The 22336-nt window shown below is 40.8% G+C and overlaps 1 protein-coding gene and 1 long non-coding RNA gene across 8 annotated transcripts in view; one reads left to right on the top strand and one right to left on the bottom strand.

Annotated features, from left to right (window-relative positions):
* Positions 1-22336, bottom strand: part of KYNU (kynureninase) — a 92206-nt gene that overhangs the window by 5868 nt on the left and 64002 nt on the right. For all 6 annotated transcript variants that reach the window (XM_081167849.1, XM_081167848.1, XM_081167850.1 and 3 more), the window contains 2 exons: positions 2627-2679; positions 960-1045 (listed from right to left, as the gene is read on the bottom strand). In XM_081167849.1, coding sequence (XP_081023975.1) covers positions 960-1045; positions 2627-2679 — 139 coding nt within the window. The remainder of the gene's footprint in view (positions 1-959; positions 1046-2626; positions 2680-22336) is intronic.
* Positions 11124-19607, top strand: LOC308572240. 2 transcript variants are annotated; one of them, XR_014001649.1, is made up of 4 exons: positions 11124-11216; positions 12893-13060; positions 13174-13228; positions 19481-19607. It is a non-coding gene; the product is annotated as an uncharacterized lncRNA (long non-coding RNA). The 2 variants fall into 2 exon arrangements; XR_014001650.1 differs by lacking the exon at positions 19481-19607 and having other exon boundaries at positions 13174-13282.

Below are 22336 nucleotides of genomic sequence, written 5' to 3'. Positions count from 1 at the left end.
TGAGAAGTGATGTTGGCAGCACACCCACCCTCTCCACACAATTTCTTAACTTTAAACATACTGTACTTTTGTTGCCACTGAAAGCAATGACAATCCAGACAGCACATTCCTTGCCTGGGACAATGTACTAGGATACTGTTAGGGGAGAGGGGATGGCGACATCTACTACTGGCAGCAGCAAAATTATTTTATAAAGCAAGAAGAGGGGAAGGGGCACTGCTACTACTTTTCCTAGAAAATCCCAATGCACCAATCCCCCCCTTACTTCTGTATTTTCTTCTTTCTCTTTGCCCACAGCGCCACCCTATTTTCACTGGGAAAACATCCTTAAGGGACTTTCAGCTCACCAGTAGCTGTATATGACACCTATCTGACCTCTTGATTTCTTGCCAAAAAAATTAAAATCCACATGTGAACACACAAGTGCTGCTTTAGTATAAGTGACAACTAGCTGAAGACAGGTTCATTATTTTAAAAAAAGAAATCATGGTGCTAGAACATACTTCAGCTTTGTTTTAAAATTAATGCCTGTCTCTAGCATTCCATCAAGATGCTACTTCTGCTTTCTCCTCCTCCAAGCAAGTTATGTGGCACAAAATTATTATTATTATTATTATTATTATTATTATTATTATTATTATTATTATTACCCTGACCATATGGCTGGGTTTCTCCAGCCACTCTGGGGAAGGGAAGGAGTGGCATTTTTTTTTTTTTTTTTGAAACCATGGTAGAGGCAGCAACCAGGCAAGAATTCCAGTGTTCTCTTCACTGGTATGCTACAAGCAGATGTTAAGGCTGGCAGTATATTCATAGCAGTGAGATCATCCTTTTTATATTACATTAGTCTTCAACCAGACTTTTTGTTTAACTGCTGTATAGAACACAATGTAGGTTAATACTACACAAATTGCTTCATTTGTTTGTACTTGATCTGTCATGAAAATGTAATTGCTCACCTCTAAACTAGCATGGAGGGCGCACACCAATAAAATCGAAGGGTTTGATAGTCGAAATCCATTGATGCCAGGGCTCAGTTGCAATTCTGCAAGATGAACACATTCTTTTTGATCCCTAGCTTTCGTTTGTTCCCAGAACGAAGAACCAATCACTCACAGGGCTTCCATCTTGTCAGAAAGTACTTTTGGTTTTGTTAGCCCTCATCCAGTGTACCAAGGCATACAGGCACCATACATACAATGCATACAGCGTTGGTTAGGACCTGCATGCTCCCCTCCCCCCCCAAAAAATTAGAGAAATATAGCTAAGCATTATCAACTTCACATATTGATGACACCAGGCTCCAAATCTCTACATAACTGCTCCCAACAGCTTCATATTGGAAGTTTAACTAGCTTTGGCAATGAAATGGTTCCCTATGGCAGAACTCCAGGGATTCATGGTATAATCACCTTATGCTCTCTGGATCCTGCCATAGGTAGGAGCAGAACCGTTGCAAAACAGAGCCTCTCAACTCTTTCCCACAGAGATAGCCTAATAAAACACCATAGTTCATTATATCAAAACCAGCCAAAATATTGAGTGGAAGCCACAGGGTTGCAGTCCTACCCCTCTCTCCATAAAGGTCAATGGGGCAACAGATTATGATTCAGTCCGTGAAATGGGCCTCAACCTATCCTGGGAAGGATAAAGAGAATCAGTATCTTCCAAGAGTTGCTGGAGCTGAAGCACCTTCCTCAAAAAAAAAGTATTAGCAATCAGGTGGTAGCTGTCAAAAGCCTTTGAGTCCAACATCGGTTTTTAAGGAGTAGATGGAATACCATCTTCTTCTTCACGGCAGTATATCCTTTTCCTTCACACAGTGAGACATTCACCACACCCTAGACCCACCTGACCACACCCAGCTCACCTTTATTAGGCAAAGTGAGCAAATCAAGAAGGCTGACAGCTGCAACCACCTTGTTCACATTTTCAGGCCTCAAAAAATGAAACTGATCCCATAAAATGTGACCAGGTGGTGTGTTGGACACTTCATTTGTACCTGCCACAACCAGAACATTCAAGTTCTTGTGAAGACTAATCCTTTTATAATTCAAGTGCTTAGCAAACATGTCACAGCAATCTTCAGGGGGCGCCAACATCCCATTTATCAGGAGAGATGTTAACAAACCTCTCACCACTCAGAAAAACTCTGCTGGACAGCTACTTGAGAGTGCAATAGAAGCGGCAAAAGAAGCTTTCTTTGCCATCCCTGTTGCCGTGAAACAGGCAGAAGTTTATGCTCTAGTACATGTTAAGTCATTGGAAATAATATATATATCTGACATGTTCTTGGCCTTCTCTATTTCTGGCCCAGGGATTTGTGGGACAAGGAATAATTGTTACTCACTATTACAAAAGCCTTTCAGCTCAGCAAATCACAACATAGCAAAATGATATAGCATCTTAAAAACATTTTAATGTCACCAGGCTGTAAAGTACAGCAACTCAAAAAATGACATAAAACTTCGCTCTGCAAAGGCCTGTTAAATCAGAAGTAGGAATGTGGCCTTCTTGGTCATTGTTTGTTCTTCTTTTTATGGTTGGGGGGAAAGAATCTGATTATACAAGCTATATAAACAATAAAATAAATCCTTACATAAAACTGAATATGAAATATACATACTGTTTTCCATGAGAAACCGGGTTTTGAAGTCATGACCCCACCATCCTACCAGCCTAAAAAGAAGGTAAAGGGGTAATAGCATAGTTGGTGACACAATAAAAATATTGTTGAATGAACAATATGACCAGTGTCAACATACACAGAAATGTACAGATGCTGATGAAGTTCTCTAGAGTCTGGCCTGGATGAGAGCTTCAGGGCCTTGAAAAGCTCAGCTCAATGAAGATACAAGCATTGCAAATTCATTTTTTCCCCCTGTTCAGAATAAAATCCAAGCTGGAGGAGCATTCCTGACTAATGCTAGCCCATCTGTTGCTCCCACACACAGACACACACCACCCAAACTCCTGAAATGACAGCTCTGTGAGGTCCAGACAAGTTTCCACTAGGACCTCATCCCGCGACAGGAAGCATTTGCAACCAGAAATCATGGAGGCTCAATAATTAACAGCCGCAAATGGCAAATTTCTGTCCAGACTTCTGCTGGCTGTGCAAAGCTGTCCGAGGCAGCCAAGGGATAGGGGAGGCCTGCAAGTGATGAGGCAGCATATACAAAGATGGTTGAGGGGGAAGCCCCTTCCCACAGTGAACCCTCTTGGTCCACGGAACCTCTGCAGGGGGTGGACTTTCCAACCCAACTGGAGGATTTCAAGGCTGTAGCTCGTTTGTCTCAAATGCTTTATGTACAACCAGGAGAGAGCTCTCCTGACCACACAAGTTTGGGAGCAATTTCTGGCCATTTCTACAGGTGAGAAGGCCCTCAGAAGGTGCAGTGAAGTGACGTGAATCAATTAATGATATCAGTACAACACAAGAGCCAGTCATGTTGTGCTGCAATGACAGACACTGTATTCCATCCTGAGAATATATTCTAAGCAACTCATGAGTTGCAGTGGTTAGTCACAATGTGTGCCAGTGACTATTAGAATAAACTGTACCAAATAACATGTTGATTTTCTAAAACTTGTAATATTAATTTGGGGGGATAATAGATTCTTTACAATCCTCTCTAATCTATAATGGAATGTCATTATAGACAACAAAGTTGAGAAACATCACACTACTGCTTAGTATTATTATGGCCATTCAAATTTCTATTGAAACCACTAACAAAATAATAGCTTTTGGTTATGACACAACACGGAATTGTCAAAATAAATATATAAAGCATCGTAAAATTAATGCCTGAGAGATTTTGTTCATGATGCTTTGAATCACATATGAAAACATCAGCAACCGTTTTACAGTTTCAAGCTACATTTTATATTTTACCATAAAACACAATGTTAGTACATATTCATGTTATTGCAACATCCCAACTAATTCAATTTTGCAGGTCTTGCATCATTTTAATAGGGTTAGTACAGCAAAAAAACAAAAACTAACTCAATGATCTTGATGCTTCACAGAATGACGTTCTAAACTAAGGTCAAAAACACCAGAGCAAATAAACACTCTTTCAGAATGTCTACATGGACAATATTAGCCTAACCATATGACAAATAAGATTCAGATCTTGGGTGCTGACCATGTTGAGGTCACTACACAACCCTAATTTTTCCTGTGGCGGTAGCTCTCCTGAGAGGGGAAATGGGACAAAATGATGTTAATGAAGGCCTTTTAGGATCTCTGAACAACCTTTTCATAAAATTCCAAAGACTGATTAGTAGCCTTCAAATGGGCTTCACATCTCTCTGCTGTACAATCAGCAAAATGACCATCTAGCATACACTGTGAAAAAAAATGACATTTCTCATCTTCCACAACAAAAACACAAGGAAGGGGGAAACAGAAAGAGAGCACAATATATTGAGAGGGTGGAAATGTGGAAGTGCAAAATGCAGATGGGACGGGAAGAAAAATGGCAAGTAATAAAACCTGGGTGTTTATCAAATACACCAACAAAGCTAGCCTTTTATTCTGCTAATGCAGATTCAGGTATCAAGTCATAAAGTGTTCAGTAGCAAAATGTCAACAAAAAAGATGGTGAACCAACATAAAGATTTCAAATAACTGAAAAATCTATTTTAACTCCCCAATTATTTCTGAAGGCTAATTTAGTCACTGCCTTGTGTACGAGATTTTTCAATTATCTGAAACTATGCATTATCCTTAGTGCTATGAACTACCATTTCTTTGGAATGTCAGGAGATGACAGCAAGACAGGACAGGTGGTATTGGGCAGAGGTCATTTGCAGGGGGACAACTGAGTGCTGAGACTGCTGCCTACACCTCCTGCCTTCTTCCATGAGCAAGAAAGCTTTCCCCAGAAAGGCAATATAACGGTTTGTTCCACACATTTTCTCATTAAGAAGGCAACATGTGAATGCATTCTGTAACCCTTGTGATAACCATTCAAAAGTAGTCCATAAGCATTTTTGAGGATAGTGGATACAATAAAAATAAAATAAAGAGCAATTAAATCTCCAAAATGGAGATGTTAGGTTTCAGTGGTGAGCTTCTTGTTCTTTGTGTTCCCTGCCCCCACCCATCCTCTACCTTATCACATGAACTGTTTCTTTAGAATCCCATAGACATAGCTCAGGTTATAGTTGCACTTAATTCTCAGTTGTTCTTAGTTGTACATTTGGGGGCATTCTACCTCCCAACTAATGACCTCCATAAACATTTATGACCTGAGAAGGGGCTGCAAATTGAAACTCTAAAGGATTATTGATTCTGGAAAGGGTGAGGGCAAACATAAAATTAGGGCTGACAAATTTCTGCAAAATATTAGCCTGTGATGATTTGAAATAGCTAAGGTCTTAAGACCTGACTATAATGGCTTTACAAATACATGTTTTTAAAAATAAAATATAGTAAAACTGAATGATAAGATGCTAAAATAAAATTTATTGAGGAGCAAATATTTGGAATGTAAAATGAGTATTTATAATCCATTAATTATTTAGAATATCCTCAGTCTCTAGACACCACAAACATGCTTAACATAAATGGCTTCTTCATTTTAGAGTTTGAATAACCATTTTGCAACAACTTATACTTGGTGGTCCCCCGGGCTTTGTGTCTTGATGTGATGCTACCCAAAAGGCAATTGATAGCTGGGGGTAGTAAAGACATGGGCTGGTTCTGTGCCCATAGTCGCCTGACTGGACTTGACTGTCCAGGGGTCCTTTACCTTTTACCTTTGCCTCTGTGCCTTAGAAGCCAACACATGCAGTGACCACTTTACTGACTGCTTGGTATCAGTGTGAAGAGGCTATGTGTGCATGTGTTGGATTCCTTGCAAGACTTCTGATTGACTGGGATTCCAATGGCCATGGACCCCTATGTGAGTACATATGGTGCCCTATATACTCTTGCAACACACTAAGAGCCTTTTAAATCTACTGTACATTATTTTAATGCTGTATTGTGTGTGTGTGTGTGTGTTAATTTTTGCTGGTTTCCATTTTTTGTTTGGTTTAATTGTAACTTTTTGTAAGCCGCCCTGGGAACCTGTTGGATGGACAGGAGCCAAATTAAATAAAGAAGCAAAACTAAACTGGAGTAATAGTGCACAGCTACAGCAGGTAATAATAGATGGAGTATACAGTTGTTGCCCAATTTCAAGGTGGTAATGTCGTATGATTAGAAATTAAAAGCGTATTTCAGCAGCGTCTGGTTTTTAACCTACACAGCAAGCTCCCGTTTTGCTAGTCAAAGGCAGCAAGACAGAAAATTTCTGGAGAGCAAGAATTATGCCCGAAAGGATCATAATTTGCCCCCATTGCTTTCAAGCATGGTTACGCTAGGGAGCAATCCCATCAGTAAAAGTTTTGTGTGTTTTTATCTAGCTCAAAATTTCCTTTCACATCTGTGTGCTTATAGTGAAGCACTGGGCATTCAAAACTTGACTTGTTTCGTTTGTAGTTGCATTAATGATGCAAGAGCGTGGGATATAATGATTGCTATGTATATGCGGTGTAGACATCAAAGGAGATCCAGTTTAAAGAACGTAAGGGTGGGGGGAATCCTTTGACCTTTGCTTCTGAATAACAGATGAGCATGCTCCTCATTTATAATTTATAACCCGGAGGATCACAAGGTTCATTTGTGTTCTAGGGAGGGAAGGATCCCATCCACACCGACTACTGATTTATATTTTATTTTTTTAAAAAAGAATGCACAAAATTGGGCTTGTATTTATGTGGCTTGAGTTTCAGGGCAAACCTTCCTGTCCATGGGGACAGTCTGTGCATTCCCCACACACCGTCAACAAGACAGAGAAGCAAATGAATGGCAGCAGGTGAAACACCCTATAAAAAGGGCAACTTTTCTATAGCGCTGTAGTTCATAAACATTCCTCTGCTCCATCACACTTGTCTTTTTCCTGCTCAGCTTTGAAAGAGGCACCCTCAGAATTTATGATCACCACTTATAAAAGTGCAGTCAATGCCTGCAAAGCTTACAAGGGCAGGCTTTGCAGAGCAGAAATGGGCAGAGATGGTCATGTCGCACTCTGGACTCATACATACTTCCATTTGTCCCATGTTGTCTAGACATGGGTCTGAGAGGTTCTTCTTTTGCCTTGCCAGTTCCCGCCGCAAAACCCGATGTTTACTGCTGAATCAGAACAAACGTCAACTGAGTCTTCTACGGACTGACGTTTGTTCTGATTCAGCAATAAACTGTGGGTTGCTCCAGGGAAAGTGGCAGGACAGAAGAAAAACCTCTTGGATCCAGGGACGCGGACTTAGAAAAAATATTGGGGGGGCCCGGGAAAGCTCATGAATAATAAATAAGCTCATGAATATGCAAATAAAGTGGCTCCGGCCCTAAATAGGGCAAGCCACGCCCCCCCAGCCAGCCGATTGGCTGGCTGGGAGGTGTGGCCAGTCGGGATTCCCCTGTTCTCGCGGGATTTCCGGCCGGGGCTCTCCGATTAGGGCGCGCGGCTGGCTGGCTGGCGAAGGAGCAGGTGGGGAGGAGGCGGGGGACGGCGGCGGCGCTCTGCTGGAAGGGCGCCCGCCCGAGATTATTGGGGGGGCTGAGCCCCCCCAAAAAAATTTTTGAGGGGGCTCGAGCCCCCTCAAGCCCCATGGAGTCGGCGCCTATGCTTGGATCCATGCCTAAAAATCATGGGAGAAATGGAAGAAATAGCGGGACAAAGGAAGTGGAGCTGAGCTATGCTGAAGCACTGCTGCACCTGGAAATAGGCATACCGTAGTTTTTGCTCCATTACACACATTTTTTTCCTCCTAGAAAGTAAGGGGAAATGTCTGTGCGTGTTACGGAGCGAATGCTTCCCTCTTCCGTGGTTTCCAGCAGGAGAAGAGCCGCTGAATGGGGAGGAGAGAGGGACAGAGTGCCTGCTTCTTTAAAGGAGCAAAGCGGGAGGGGAGGGGCTCGTGTAAGCGGCTCCTGTCCGGTTGGCTCCTTTAAAGCAAGCAGGCACTCTGTCCCTCTCTCGTCCCTACTCAATGGCTCTTCTCCGCTTTGCTGGAAATAGCAGCAAAGCGGGAGAGGGGAGGAGCTGCTTACACGAGTGTAAGCGGCTCCTGTCCGGTTGGCTCCTTTAAAGCAAGCAGGCACTCTGTATCTCCTCCCGCTTTGCTGGAAATAGCAGGAAAGATTTTCAGCTCGCTAAGGGCGGGGGGGGGGCAGGAGGGAGAGAAGCAGAACCTGCTTGCTTTAAAGGAGCCTACCGGACAGGAGCCGCTTACACTCGTGTAAGCAGCTCCTGTCCGGTAGGCTCCTTTAAAGCAAGCAGGCTCTCTGTCCCCCCAGCAAAGTTTTTCAGCTCGCTAAGGGGGGGGGAGGAGGGAGAGAAGAAGAGCTTGCTCCACGCGTGCTCCTTGTCCCTTGAGTGCTTTTCCTTCCCTCCCCACTTAAAACGTGGTTACAAAGCACAGATCCACATGGATCCTCAGGATTTTTGCACTGGATCACCCCAAATTCACTATCAGATCACATAGCATGTCCATGGCTACAGTTTGCACCAAAAAAATCACACACCCACTGTTGCCTGGGGCCGCAGTGGTGCAAAAACGTGGTTACAAACATGGATCCACATGGATCCTCAGGATTTTTGCATTGGGCTACCCCAAACTCACCATCAGATCACATGTCTGTGGCCACAGCATGAACCACAAAAATCATACATCCACTGTTTCATGTAGAATTTTTTTTTCTTGTTTTCCTCCTCTAAAAACTACATGTGTGTTATGGTTGGGTGCGTGTTATCGAGCGAAAAATACGGTATCTATTTTTCCTCCCCTTTCCAACACACATTTTGTCACTCTTCCAGAGTTTTAACCTACATCACATGGCTTTCTAAGGAACAAGCCACATGAGATTTGTAAAATGCATATCTTAAAACTGAAAAGCCAAATAAAAACAATGATATACTACTACACTGTTATACTACTTGTGTTTAAGGAAGATCTGCAGGGGTGGTGCTATAGGTTGAGGGTCTTTTGTGTTAAACTTTTCTTGCATGTCTAATTATCAGTTGTGTCCAATCTACATACTATACATCCTTGCAGTTCATTATTAGCAGATTTCTCTCTTAGAATGCTGTAGCTATCCTATAGTTCTATGAAAATGTTGTAAACAAAAATATCTAGAGTTAACAATAGTCAAATAATGAGACATTTTCATTAGAAGCAAAACTTTTTTTTCCTATTTAGCCTTTTGTGCAGCCCAGGAACAAAATTTAATGAGAAAAATAATGCTTAAAAAAAAACAACCGACAAAAAACCCCCGGTGACTGGCATAACTATCTTGACTTGGTTGTGGCATGTTAAATGCCACAATTTGGAATAATTGTTTTACCCAAGAAGTAACTGGATGTCCTTTCTGATTGCAGCTTTTATTTTCACATTCGGTAGAGAGTTTAATTTAACGGTTGTAGCAAATGTACTTTGTACATGAAAAACGCATTGGCTCTTTGGTCAACCAAGTGCAAGGTGATTTACTGCTGATGGGGATTTGAAAACAGAGGGTGCAGATGTCCTCTTTAAAGATATATTTTTTTCCTTGTTAGTCTTTTAGATTCAGTTCAACTGGGAATACACCAATCTCTGAGCATGTCCCTCCATATTACCCCTCCAGGTCAAAACAAAGGGAGATTGAGTTCACTTTTATAACAAGATACAAGTTTTCTGTGCTCAGAGTATGTGAAAGAGAAATAGCCATTATACTGGGAATCCAATCAGGGCTTGTTGAATTCATACAGAACTCCTCTGGAAGCCTCTGAGGCTTTTGTGATGAGGAAAGGTAATTTCATTCACAGAGAACAGGCAGAGAAAAAGTATGAGGAAGCTGCAAAAAGAATTGAAGTCTAAATTACATCCTAAGAAAATATCTTACCCAAACCAACCCCTCTAAGGCTAATGAAGTTGAATTAAAACTGTTAAATCAGCTTATGATCAACTGTTACTGCAGAGTGTACATATATCACTTTTATTTAACTACATCTACAGAGAAGAAAGGGGGGCAGGAGAGAATACAGCCAGAAATACTTTGGAACAGCTATTGAGAGGATCAATCCACTGCTTTCATTCAGAAATTAAAAATCAACCTGGGAGACAATTTATTCCTACAGATTATTAATGAAGTACGCAGTAATTATTCTAAAAGTATTGGGGGGAAACCAATACCGTAATAGTGAAAAATTATAAGACAATGCCTTGCTGCTTTAAAAAGCCTGTGAAAATGTGATAAAACTTTCTAGAGTGCCTCAAAAAGATTAAAGATAACACGTGCTCTTTCAAATATGCAACTTCTTCCTTAACGTTGTTAGTTGCTGTTGACTCTCATGATAGTTTGTAAATCACTTTGTCTTTCTTTAGCACCATGAATTAATTCACAAAGACTATGTAACTATGCAGAGTCCTTGTAATGCATCCCTCGAAATAAGCAATACTAAAGGGCCCTACATTTCTGAACAGAGAAAATGATATATATTTCTACTAGACATCTGCTATATTAGACAGAAATTAAAGAATATATTAACTGGGTCAAGAATTGCAAGTAGCATTTTGCATTGCCTTCTAAGCTGAATATACTGTACATCTCAGAAATCAATATAAAGCAGTGATGCAAAATTATATTAAATTAAAAATACTTTCCAGTGCTAATAATGCAATAATAATCATTTCCCACAGTAAGGTTTAGGGATAGCCAAATAGAAAAATTTTAATGCACACGTCTTTCACTATGTTAAAAGAGCTAGAATCAAATATAGAAAAGCACCCAAGAATAAATTCTCCTTATTACAAGGTGATCTTTTCTGTTTACCTTGTGACAAGGATCATGAATATATTAAGCTTGCTTATTGTCCCACATTATACAGAATCGTACGATAATACAAGCCAATATACTTATTATGGCTTGGTTTTTGTATCAGTCACATGCTGAATATTTAAGTTTGCCCTGTTTTTGCTATACATATACCGTAACTTTGTAAATGATTACACTTCTTGTGTTGTGTAAAATAAACTGAACAAAATAGCTCTTTTCTTTTTTGAAATTTGTACTCCTTACTAGCTCCAGATGTTCGCAGAACTTTAGATTATTCTTATTCAATTCTCTTGACAGTTTTGGGCATCCTTGACAACCTCTTTCTATCAAATTCCCAAGACAGGTAGTTGTGATCTTTGACTTCTCATGTGCATTTATTGAGAAAGAGGAGCTGAGTGTTGGGTGGAGATACAGAACAGAAACTGATGAAAGGCCTACATATTCAGCACAATATGGTTTCTTAGCTTATGTTAATAGGGAATTGCTTCCAGTATAAAGATGACCTCCATGATGACTCATAATGTGACTATAGAAACTTCTTCAGTCAGCATTCAACAACCTGATGCTTGTGTGTGAAGCTGTATTGTGAATCCTCTCTTTATGATGCATCTGCCTCCCCAAAGAGATTGTGATAATTTCCACGTTGATACAAGACTTTTCAAATCTGCCACACAGAAAAAGCCCAAACTCTTACGCCGTACACATCCCACCTAGTTTCATCTTAGCTTTGACTAGTTTCCAAAGAGGCAGATGTGGAAGTAGTGCTGCATAGTACTCTACTCTGCCTGTTCTGTGAAAGGACTTCTAGAAATCTGGATAGCTTAGCTATAGAAAAGTGCCTGAAAGGGAGAAAGGTAAAAAGATAATATAGATCAACTGTGCAACATTCTACATGCTTAGGGGTATACATGTAAGAGCAGGTAATGAAACCTCAATGGAATCCCAATGGAATCCCATAGAAGAAAATAAGCTAGGGGCATTTTTGAATGGGAAAGGCTTAAGGAACTCAATGCTCACCACTTCTACACTCAAGATTGCAGCCTCTTGAGGTTGTTTTTCATCCACAAAACTTTACATGAATGTGTGCATGACATGTAGGTGCCGCACACTTTCTTAATGTTCCCTCTAATATTTTTTTTAAAAAATGCCCTTGGATATTTGCCATTCACTAGGAGAATCCAAGAATTAAACCCTGCAGGCCTATTCTGTGTCTAGATTGGCCTAATCAATCACATCTCCCAAGACAATGTCCCATTAAACCTAATTAGCCAAAGCCTTTATTCCTAAACTGCCTCTACTCAGGGGAAGTTTTAACTTTTGGTTTTCAAATGAGCTAGAGGCACTTAAAATGCTCTCCCTTCTTCATTTGGCTGCAAAAATAGCTTATTTTTGAGTACAGTCAAGGGTACTTTAAGAAGTTGGTGTAAAATTTTGATACAGCCCATGAACATTTTAATGTTATCTTGCAACATTATATGAGAAATGGGTAGCTGCTCAGATGAGAAATTCACTTTCTTTCCTTTTGTGCAAAGTCTCAATACAAATGCCGTCTAAACCACCAGCATCTAAATAGTTAGAAACCATTTCCTTTATTAGCTTTGTAAATTACTGTCATTAGAATCCCCTTGCTCTGCTTTCACATGACCCTTCTTAAGAAACAATTACAGTCTATCAGTAATAGAAGCAAATCTTTCCAAGGACATTCTCTATATTACCACTAAATTCTTTCATCTCATTCCAGTGACAACAACTTTTAGGGATGTTAATCAAAGCTGACTTGGTTACACTCTTGAAATAGAAGCCTTTCAGGTCAAGTAATTTATTTATTATCAGAATAAATGTGTGTGTGTTTGTGTGTACACAGATAAGATTTCATTGTAAAAGTCATGACATCTCTCCTGTTTCAAATCCCACTTCAAATAAGGCATTTTCCAGAGCAGGTGACAGTGATGCCCTGTTATGCTTTTGACACAGCATCATTGAAGCCATGCAGTTGCTTATTTCTCTTTCTAACCCTAGTGCAGGTTAGCCACACATGAAGGAAAAAACATACTTATGAACTGTAGTCTGAAGCAGAAGAATAAAAGAATAAAGCACAAGAATGAAAGCAATTCACCTCGTTGACAGCCAAGAAGTCATCTGAATGTATTATAAGCTTTCCTTCAAACCAGGAGCCTGCTGTGCAAGGTATGTCTCTCCCTACCCACCCCACCACCACTAAACGTTGAATAGCTGTTTATTTCTATCATTTTTTTAAAAAAAAGATTGATGGTTTTAAAACATGTTTCTTCTCGGTACAGCATCCCACCAAAATATTGCAGAAAACTCTGTTTTATTTCAAGACCCTACCTGCTGGTAAGCCTATGATAAGTTTAAGACTTCATAATAAATCCTTTCATTTTAATACTAGGCGGTGTACTGTTTTGCTTTAATCCTCTGCTGAAGCTTATCTATTATTCTCTTGCCTGCTTTACATATATTTTATAACCCTTTCATCTTTTTGAATTGTACATTTTGAAAGCATTCAGCTTAGGAAAAGTTGTTCCCACCCCAGAACTCAATTGCTCAGAAAAAAAGACTTTTGTTGTGCTGCCTGAACCACGAAGCTGCAACAGCAAACATGCTACCCCTACCCTGGCTTCAGGACGTACCTTACTTAAGGCAAATTAATGATCATAAATATCCTGCCATGGATACCTACCATAAACTAAAGACATTAATGATAGCATCGCATGGCAGTAAGTCAGCTGTCCCTCACTTTGATCAGCCTACGTTTCAGAGATGCTAAAAACATAATGATGCTTGTCTTTTTACTACACATCCAACCACCAAAATTTACACCTCTGAATTCCCATAGCCCTTGCATTTCTGGCTAATAGTCCATATACTGTATTTTTTGCCCTATAGGGCGCACCGGCCCATAGGGCGCACCTAGTTTTCGGGGGGGGGGGAATCAAGGGAAAAATATGATTCCCACCCCCCGCAGCTCTGGGAGCAGCAGACAGGGAATTCCCCCACCTCATAGAAAAGCCCGCAGAAGCTGTGCACCCTTTTCGACTCAGCTTGCGGGCTTTTCGACTCAGCTTGTGGGGCTGGCGGTGGGGGGAAGCGCTACTTTCCCCCACTGCCAGCCTCAAAGCCGGGTCGGGGAGCAGTGCTAAGGCGTCGCGCGCCTTCCTGCTGCCCCCCGAGCTTCTGGGGCTGGCAGTGGGGGGAAGCACTGCTTTCCCCCACTGCCAGCCTCAAAGCCGGGTCGGGGAGCAGCGCTTAGGCGTTGCGCGCCTTCCCGCTGCCCCCTCCCCCAGCTTGTGGGGCTGGCAGTGGGGGGAAGCGCTGCTTTCCCCCACTGCCAGCCTCAAAGCCGGGTCGGGGAGCAGCACTTAGGCATCGCGCGCCTTCCCGCTGCCCCCCCCAGCTTGTGGGGCTAGCGGTGGGAGGAAGCGCTGCTTTCCCCCACCGCCAGCCTCAAAGCCGGGTCGGGGAGCAGCGCTAAGGCATCGCGCGCCTTCCCGCTGCCCCCCCCCAGCTTGTGGGGCTAGCGGTGGGAGGAAGCGCTGCTTTCCCCCACCGCCAGCCTCAAAGAGCAGACTCTCCTGGCTTCAGCAAAAGCAACGCAAAGCCTCCGGAGCACAGGCTTCGGAGGCTTTACGTTGCTATCGCTGAAGCCAAGGAGCCTGCATTCTCCCCATAGGACGCACACACATTTCCCCTCCATTTTTGGAGGGGGAAAAGTGTGTCCTATAGGGCGAAAAATACGGTATCGAAATACTATTTACAATCCCACTGCAGACATCACAGTAAGATCAACTTTCACAATGCACATACCTCACAGTTCAACACACATTTATGACATGAACAGGGACCATTCTCACATCAGCACATGGTTGATACAGGTAAATACCTCTCAGCTGCCATAGTCTATGATGAGCTAGTCATATATACCTGCTGTCATGCATAGACGAAAGTTTGTAGATAGCATATACTTTGCTACAACAGAATGTGGTAATAGCCACCAATCTTAAAATTGGATTAGATAAATTTTTGGAGGATAAGGCTATCAATGGCTACTACTCATTATGACGACTATATACGCCTTCCAGGATAAGAGGCCTCCGAACACGAGGACTACATTTTGAAAAGGCCCTGCAAATTGGCAACTCAACTGTACAGATCTTCAAAGATATCCCAAAATACATTCTGGATCTAAGAAACTTTTACAAGGACCTGGTTCTTTTGTTAAAGAAAAATTCCATCCGCTTTAGGTGGGAATTTCCACAAGGATTGTCATTCGACTACAAGGCAAAGAAGGTGAAAATAAAGACAATTCAAGATAAAGACAAATTCTTGGCAAGAAATCAGGAGGACTTGCAGAAGGGAACTGTGGACGTACTTGCAGAACAGAGGAGAGCACTAGATATTCTGAATCTCTCGATTGGACCAAAACTACCACCATCAGAAGAAGAGCAGCAACTTGGAGCTGTTGGAGGAGCTCTAGGAAAATAACAAGATGGCTCTGCAATTCCTCAGTTGGAATTGTAATGGGCTCAATGGGCCTTTGAAGAGAAGACAAGTATTTCATATATTGAATAGAGAACAGCTGGATTTGATATGCCTACAAGAAACTCATATAACTAGAGCCCACAGGAGACTACTTACAAACAAAAGACTAGGACAAGAATTCGTCTCTTCAGATAAAGTTAAGAAAAGAGGAGTTGTAATATATGTGAAAGAGAAATGGGCTCCAAAAATGATATTTAAAGATGAACAAGGGAGATATCTGGCAGTGGAGATACAAGTACAAGGAGAAAAACTCTTAGTTGTTGGAATCTATGCACCAAATGAAGGCAAATCTGACTTATTTAAGAGACTTCATGAAACCTTGACGGACTATCTGGATTACAATATGATAATTATGGGAGACATGAATGGCGTGGTCTCCACTAATATGGACAAGGCACAAAGACTAACAATAAGTAAGGAAGGGAGACTTCCTAAGACTTTCTTTGAAATGACTGAAAATATGGACTTGATAGATATATGGAGAACAAGGAACCCTCTGGAGAGAGAGGGAACCTTTTTCTCCCAAGCAATGATGACCTGGACCAGAATTGATCAAATTTGGATTACTAGTGGCATGGCTCCAAAGATTAAGAAGGTAGAAATCTGCCCAAAAACTTGCTCCGACCATAACGCCGTGAAGATGGAAATGAAACTTACAACAACTGGTCAATTCAGATGGAGAATGAATGACACCCTCTTTCGAGACAAGGAGATCCTTATGAAGGCCCAAAAAACTTTAAAAGACTATTTTGAAATAAATTTGAGGGCTGACGTCGAGAAAAGAGTGATCTGGGACGCAAGCAAAGCGGTGATGCGAGGCTTCTTGATTCAACAAAACTCAATAAAGAGGAAAAAACAAAATGAGAAAAAAGAAAAGATTTTGGAAAAGATAAAGGAAGGAGAGAAAAAATTAAGAGTAAAACCAAAGTCCCAGGAGATTTTAAGAGAGATCAAGTTATATCAGACACAATATATGGAATTGATGAACCTAGAGATTGAATGGAAGATAAAGCAGATGAAGCAAAAGACATTTGAATCAGCAAATAAATGTGGCAAACTTCTGGCATGGCAATTGAAGAAAAGGCAGAAACTAAATACAGTTACAAGCCTAGAAGTGGATGGAAAGAATATATCTAAACCCAATGAGATTAGAAATTGCTTCCTGAGTTATTTTAAAAAACTTTATACTCAAGGCCTGCAAAATGAAGAAGATATAGACAAATTTCTTGATAAATATGGATTACAAAAAATCTCTCATCAAAGCAAGATCGATCTGAACCAGAGAATAACAGAACAAGAGATAGAGGCTGCCATTCAGAATATGCAACTGGGCAAATCTCCAGGACCAGATGGATTGACTTCAAGATACTACAAATCGCTGAAGGAATGGTTGACTCAACCACTAAAAGAAGTCTGTAATGAGATCCTTGAGGGGAAAAAGGCACCTGAATCGTGGAAAGAAGCATATATTTCACTCATACCAAAGACAGAGACTGAAAAGACTCAACTGAAGAACTACCGCCCAATATCACTACTTAATGTGGATTACAAAATTTTTGCAGACATTTTGGCAAAAAGATTTAAAAAAGTGTTGATGGAGAAGATTCATAGGGACCAAGCAGGCTTTCTCCCTAAAAGACACCTAGCAGACAATGTAAGGAATGTGATAGACATTTTGGAAAAGTTAGAGGTGAACATAAACACTAAAGCAGTATTGATCTTTGTGGACGCGGAGAAAGCCTTTGACAATATTTCTTGGAGTTTTATGATAAAGAATCTCCATGGGATGGGGGTAGGTCAAGGTTTTGAGAATGGTATGGCTGCAATATACTCTGAACAAAAAGCTAAATTGATTGTAAATAATGTAGTGACGGAGGAACTTAAGATAGAAAAAGGAACACGACAGGGGTGCCCAATTTCCCCATTACTTTTTATTTCAGTTCTGGAGGTGTTGCTGAACATGATAAGGGAAGACCAGCAGGTTAAAGGAGTGCAGGTCGGAGCTAAACATTACAAGTTAAGAGCGTTTGCAGATGACCTAGTATTGACTTTGCAAGAGCCAAACACTAGTACGAAAAAGGTTTTAGAAATAATACAACAGTTTGGCCAGGTAGCTGGATTTAAGTTGAATAAACAAAAAACCAAAGTCTTAGGAAAAAATTTAACAGATACAGAAAAGGAGAAGTTTCAAGAGGAGACAGGGTTGACACTGGTTAAGAAGGTGAAATACCTAGGGGTTTATTTGACATCTAAAAATGTGAATTTGTATAAAGACAATTATGAAAAATGTTGGTCAGAAATCAAAAAAGATCTAGAAATATGGTCAAGTTTGAAATTGTCAATGTTAGGCCGAATTGCTGTGATTAAAATGAATGTATTGCCTAGAATGTTATTTTTGTTCCAGACCTTGCAGATTCTGGATAAGATGGAATGTTTTAAGAGGTGGCAGAAAGATATTTCGAAATTTGTCTGGCAGGGCAAAAAGCCCAGAATTAAATTTAAAATATTGACAGATGCTAAAGAAAGAGGGGGTTTTGCCCTGCCGGACTTGAAATTGTACTATGAGGCAGCAGCATTTTGCTGGCTGAAAGAATGGATGCTCCTCGAAAATACAGACATCTTAGATCTGGAAGGTTTTAATAACGCTTTTGGTTGGCATGCATATCTATGGTATGATAAAGTCAATAGTGCCTTTAAGAATCACATTGTTAGAAAAGCATTGTTTAATGTTTGGATAAGATACAAAGATCTGTTGGAAAACAAAACCCCTAGATGGGTCTCACCAGTGGAGGCCAAGGCAGTGAAGAAACTCAATATGGAGGTCGGATGGCCGAAGTATTGGGAAATCTTGGAACAAGATGGAGATAAGTTCAAATTGCAAAGTTATGAGAAACTGAAGCACAAGGTACAAAATTGGTTTCAATATCATCAAATAATGGAATTTTTCAGACAGGACAGGAAAATTGGCTTCCAGATGGAAAAATCAAAATTAGAAACTGAATTGTTAGAACCCAGTACTAAGAATTTATCTAGAATGTATAACTTGTTGCTGAAATGGAATACACAGGATGAAACAGTCAAATCAGCTATGATTAAGTGGGCACAGGATGTCGGTCACAACATCATGTCAGATGACTGGGAATGGTTATGGAACACCGGTATCAAATTTACGGCGTGTAATGCCTTAAAGGAAAATATTATGAAAATGGTATACAGGTGGTACATGACCCCAGTCAAGCTGGCAAAAATTTATCATTTGCCCGACAACAAATGTTGGAAATGTAAAGAGACTGAAGGTACTTTCTATCACCTTTGGTGGACATGCCCGAAGATTAAGGCTTTCTGGGAAATGATCTATAATGAAATGAAAAAGGTACTTAAATGTACTTTTCCTAAAAAACCAGAGGCCTTTCTCTTGGGCATTGTCGGCCAATTGGTGCCAAAGAGGGACAGAACTTTTTTTATGTACGCTACAACAGCAGCAAGAATACTCATTGCAAAATATTGGAAGACACAAGATCTACCCACTCTGGAAGAATGGCAGATGAAAGTGATGGACTATATGACGTTGGCCGAGATGACAGGCAGAATCCGTGACCAAGGAAAAGAGACGGCGGAAGAAGAATGGAGAAAATTCAAAAGTTATCTTAAGGACTATTATAAACTTAATGAATGTTAGAGTGTTGTGGTTTTCAGGAACAAAGGGATGCAGTGAAATAAGGTCAGAATACAGAGATAACTAAGATGACAGAGGTTGGAAAGTAACAATTGGGAGTTGCTATAAAATTATGGACATTGGGATGCAGAGAGGGGGGGTATGGGGAAGTCCCAGAAAAGAGGTTTATGAAAATATGTTATGAAATTATACGTGTATGTTTGTCTTTTTAAGTGTTTGTTTGTTTTCTATAATTCTGTAAAACTAATAAAAATTTTTTTTTTTTTAAAAAAAAGAGGCCTCCGAACACGAGTTGCTGGGTAGGAGGGTTGGGGAAGCTACAACAATAGCAGAGCTCTATTGCTCCTAAGTCCTGCTTTTGTGCTTCTCAGAGTCATTTACTTTGACATGATGGGAACCTGAACTAGGACTTCAATCTAATCCAGGAGGGCTCTTCTTCAAAGTGTTAACGGGCTGAACTAGAACTGGCAAGTTTAGTTCTTTTGAATTCACCCTATAGAATGTAACACCATGAATGTCTCCCTTGTTCTCTTATAAAGGCAATGGTGTCCAAATGAGAGGTGCTGGAGCTGAGTTCTGCTTGCTGTGTCCAGATCAGCAAGAGTTGTTCAGATCAGCCTATTCACTTCCAGTTGCTAGCCTTTTGTCACCTTTCCCTTTTTTGCTTTCTCTTACCCCTGACTCTATACGAATAAAGGTTCTGTTCTCTCTCTCTTTACAAAGCACCTATTTCCACTATCCCTCAAGATTATTTTGAGAATCATTTAGTCCATAAAGCCTTTCCTGCATTACCATAAGCAATGGCTTTAGAGTGCTTCTTTCTACTAGTTAATACACTTCTGACCTTTCCTAACTACTCCTTTATATCCTTCAGTTCTGCTTCATCCAACTTGCTTAGAACACATGGCACTTGATGTGTCCTCACTTTAGTATCTTTTCATATCTAGCACTATGTAAAAGGATAAAATATCCCCTCTTCACTTTTCTCAAATTATGCACAATATTATATATATCCTCTCCCTATTAATTTGCATGGTCTTGAAATCATGTTCAGCAGCCTGAAGTTTCCAGGCATTTAAAATAATAATAATAATGGTATTCCTTTAGCTATCATCTCACCCTCTAAAACAGAGACTGGTGTTAAGAGACATTTACATTTCAAAATGTGTGGTTCAGCAATTTTAAAATTGAGACCTTCCAGACCCAATCTATACCTAGCGACATATTGCTGCTTAATCTATTTACTCTAAAACCTCTTACACGAAGCTTCTGATGTGTGGGGATTCATTAAATTTGTCATCTGAAAGTGATATTTAAGATATGAGTACCTCACCAATATCTTTAGTGAAGATAGATGCTAATTATTCATTTGGTTCTGGCAGGGATCCTGCTTTTAATGCTTTTCACCTTCTTATTGTTTGATTATAAAAAGGGAAAGAAAGCCATAACTTACTGAGCCATTCTACGAACCACTATGAACTGACATCACTTTATAGGATTGACTTTTAGAGTCTCACCACTGGAGCAACAGGTGCCATTTCTGATATGCTGGGAGGGGTTGTTCCCTTCCTGTGATGTAATACAGCTGCACTGATTTGACTGAGGCACTCAATAGGCCCCGCTGTTTACCTGTGTACAAATTATTGTGATGTCTGTGACCAGAAAACCCACTGCATCTCATATATGCAGAAATCAGTTGCCATTACTGAGGGTTGGGACATACTCTGCCTAGTGCTATAGTAGCCAGTTTCCCTCAATTTGATAGTACGGGGCTTGAACATCTACCCTTGGTCTTATATGTATCTGTATGTTTATAGCACTGTGCATAATACATAAATGCATAGGGCAAACATTTTGTGTAACAAGAATTCCTGCAATTGCAGTCATGAGTTTCTGCATGTACCCTGTTCATTAGATTATGTGTGCCCATAGGACTGAAGTTGCTCAAACAGGAAATCTGCGAACAGGTGGAAGAAATGCAGTAATGGCATGAGCTTCTGTCTGAATCAGACCTAGCTGGGATGAAAAAAAAGCATTAATATGCTGGATATACACAACATGTTCTACTCTTACATGCTTCACATGTTGAACAGCTCAGCATTGCCATTGAAAATAAGTGCTGGGTTTAAGAATGGAAAAATGTTTGAGATGCAGGAGTTCATAATATGAGCCCCCTCATCTCAAATAAGGTTGATCAAAGGTTCCTTTGAGCTTTCTCCAGCTAGATGGGGATAATTGTTTGTAGCCAGAGACTGGGCCCTTTCAATTGTTGCTGTCAGGGACTGGGCAGAGGAGGAATGGTGGAGATCACATCCCCATCCTGACCCTTCCAGGGAGGAGGAAGAGGAAGACAGTATAGATTTACAACAGTGGTTTGTGGGAGGTCACAGCTCAGAGGCATATGAGGGGGAAAGTTGGGAAATAATGGGAGAGGAGGAGGAGGAGAGGGAGGGAGGAAGCGGAGCGACAGCTGACTGACAAAGTGTCATTTGAAAGCATCCCAGACCCTCCATCTCCCAGAACCCAGCGAGCCTTGAAAGTAGGAGAGCCAAGAGCTCAAAGACAGAAGGAACGTAGCAACACCTGCAGAAGTGATGAATGAGGAAGTGGGAGAGATGGGGTGGTGGAGATTCACTCAGGACAATGCCATTATCCAAGAGGCTGGGTTCTATGCCTCTCTCTGTAAATATTGAATAACAAAGGATGGTAAGAAACTTTTTCTTGTCTTTACGCTTTCCTGGGCAACCAGCCAGGAGCAGCTGATGGTATCCTGACAAGGGCTTTTAAAATAGAAAAAGAGGTGCCAGCATACTAACCATGAAGTTACAGTAAGTGCCACACTTTTTAATAACAAAAAAGAGGTGCCAGTACTATGTACCCTTGGGTATCCCCTGAAAAAAACACTGGGTGTAGAGATGAAGAAGGGGAAGGAACAGGTTAACAATGTGTCTCCAAAAACATCATTATGGGAGTGACAGGACTCTACACTTTTTTGAACTAGAGCTGTGTACAAATGGACTCTAGAAATTACCCACCTTATTTGTAAGTAGAGAAAACGAGGGACCCATTTCACTAAATCTCTTTGGAGAGGAGAAAGAGAAATTCTCCAACAATTTATTGGAGGCGTAACTCACTATTACCAGTGACAGTAGCAAAGCATATTTTTTTCCAGCCCCAAAGGTATTGTGGCTGCTTCTGCTGCAACGAGTGGAAGCAGCAGCAACTGC

Source organism: Podarcis bocagei (genome assembly GCF_964188305.1).
Source record: "Podarcis bocagei genome assembly, chromosome: 1".
In the NCBI taxonomy this organism is placed as follows: domain Eukaryota; kingdom Metazoa; phylum Chordata; class Lepidosauria; order Squamata; family Lacertidae; genus Podarcis; species Podarcis bocagei.
The sequence above is the reverse complement of the archived record's forward strand: the minus strand, read 5'-3'. Positions and strand labels throughout refer to the sequence as shown.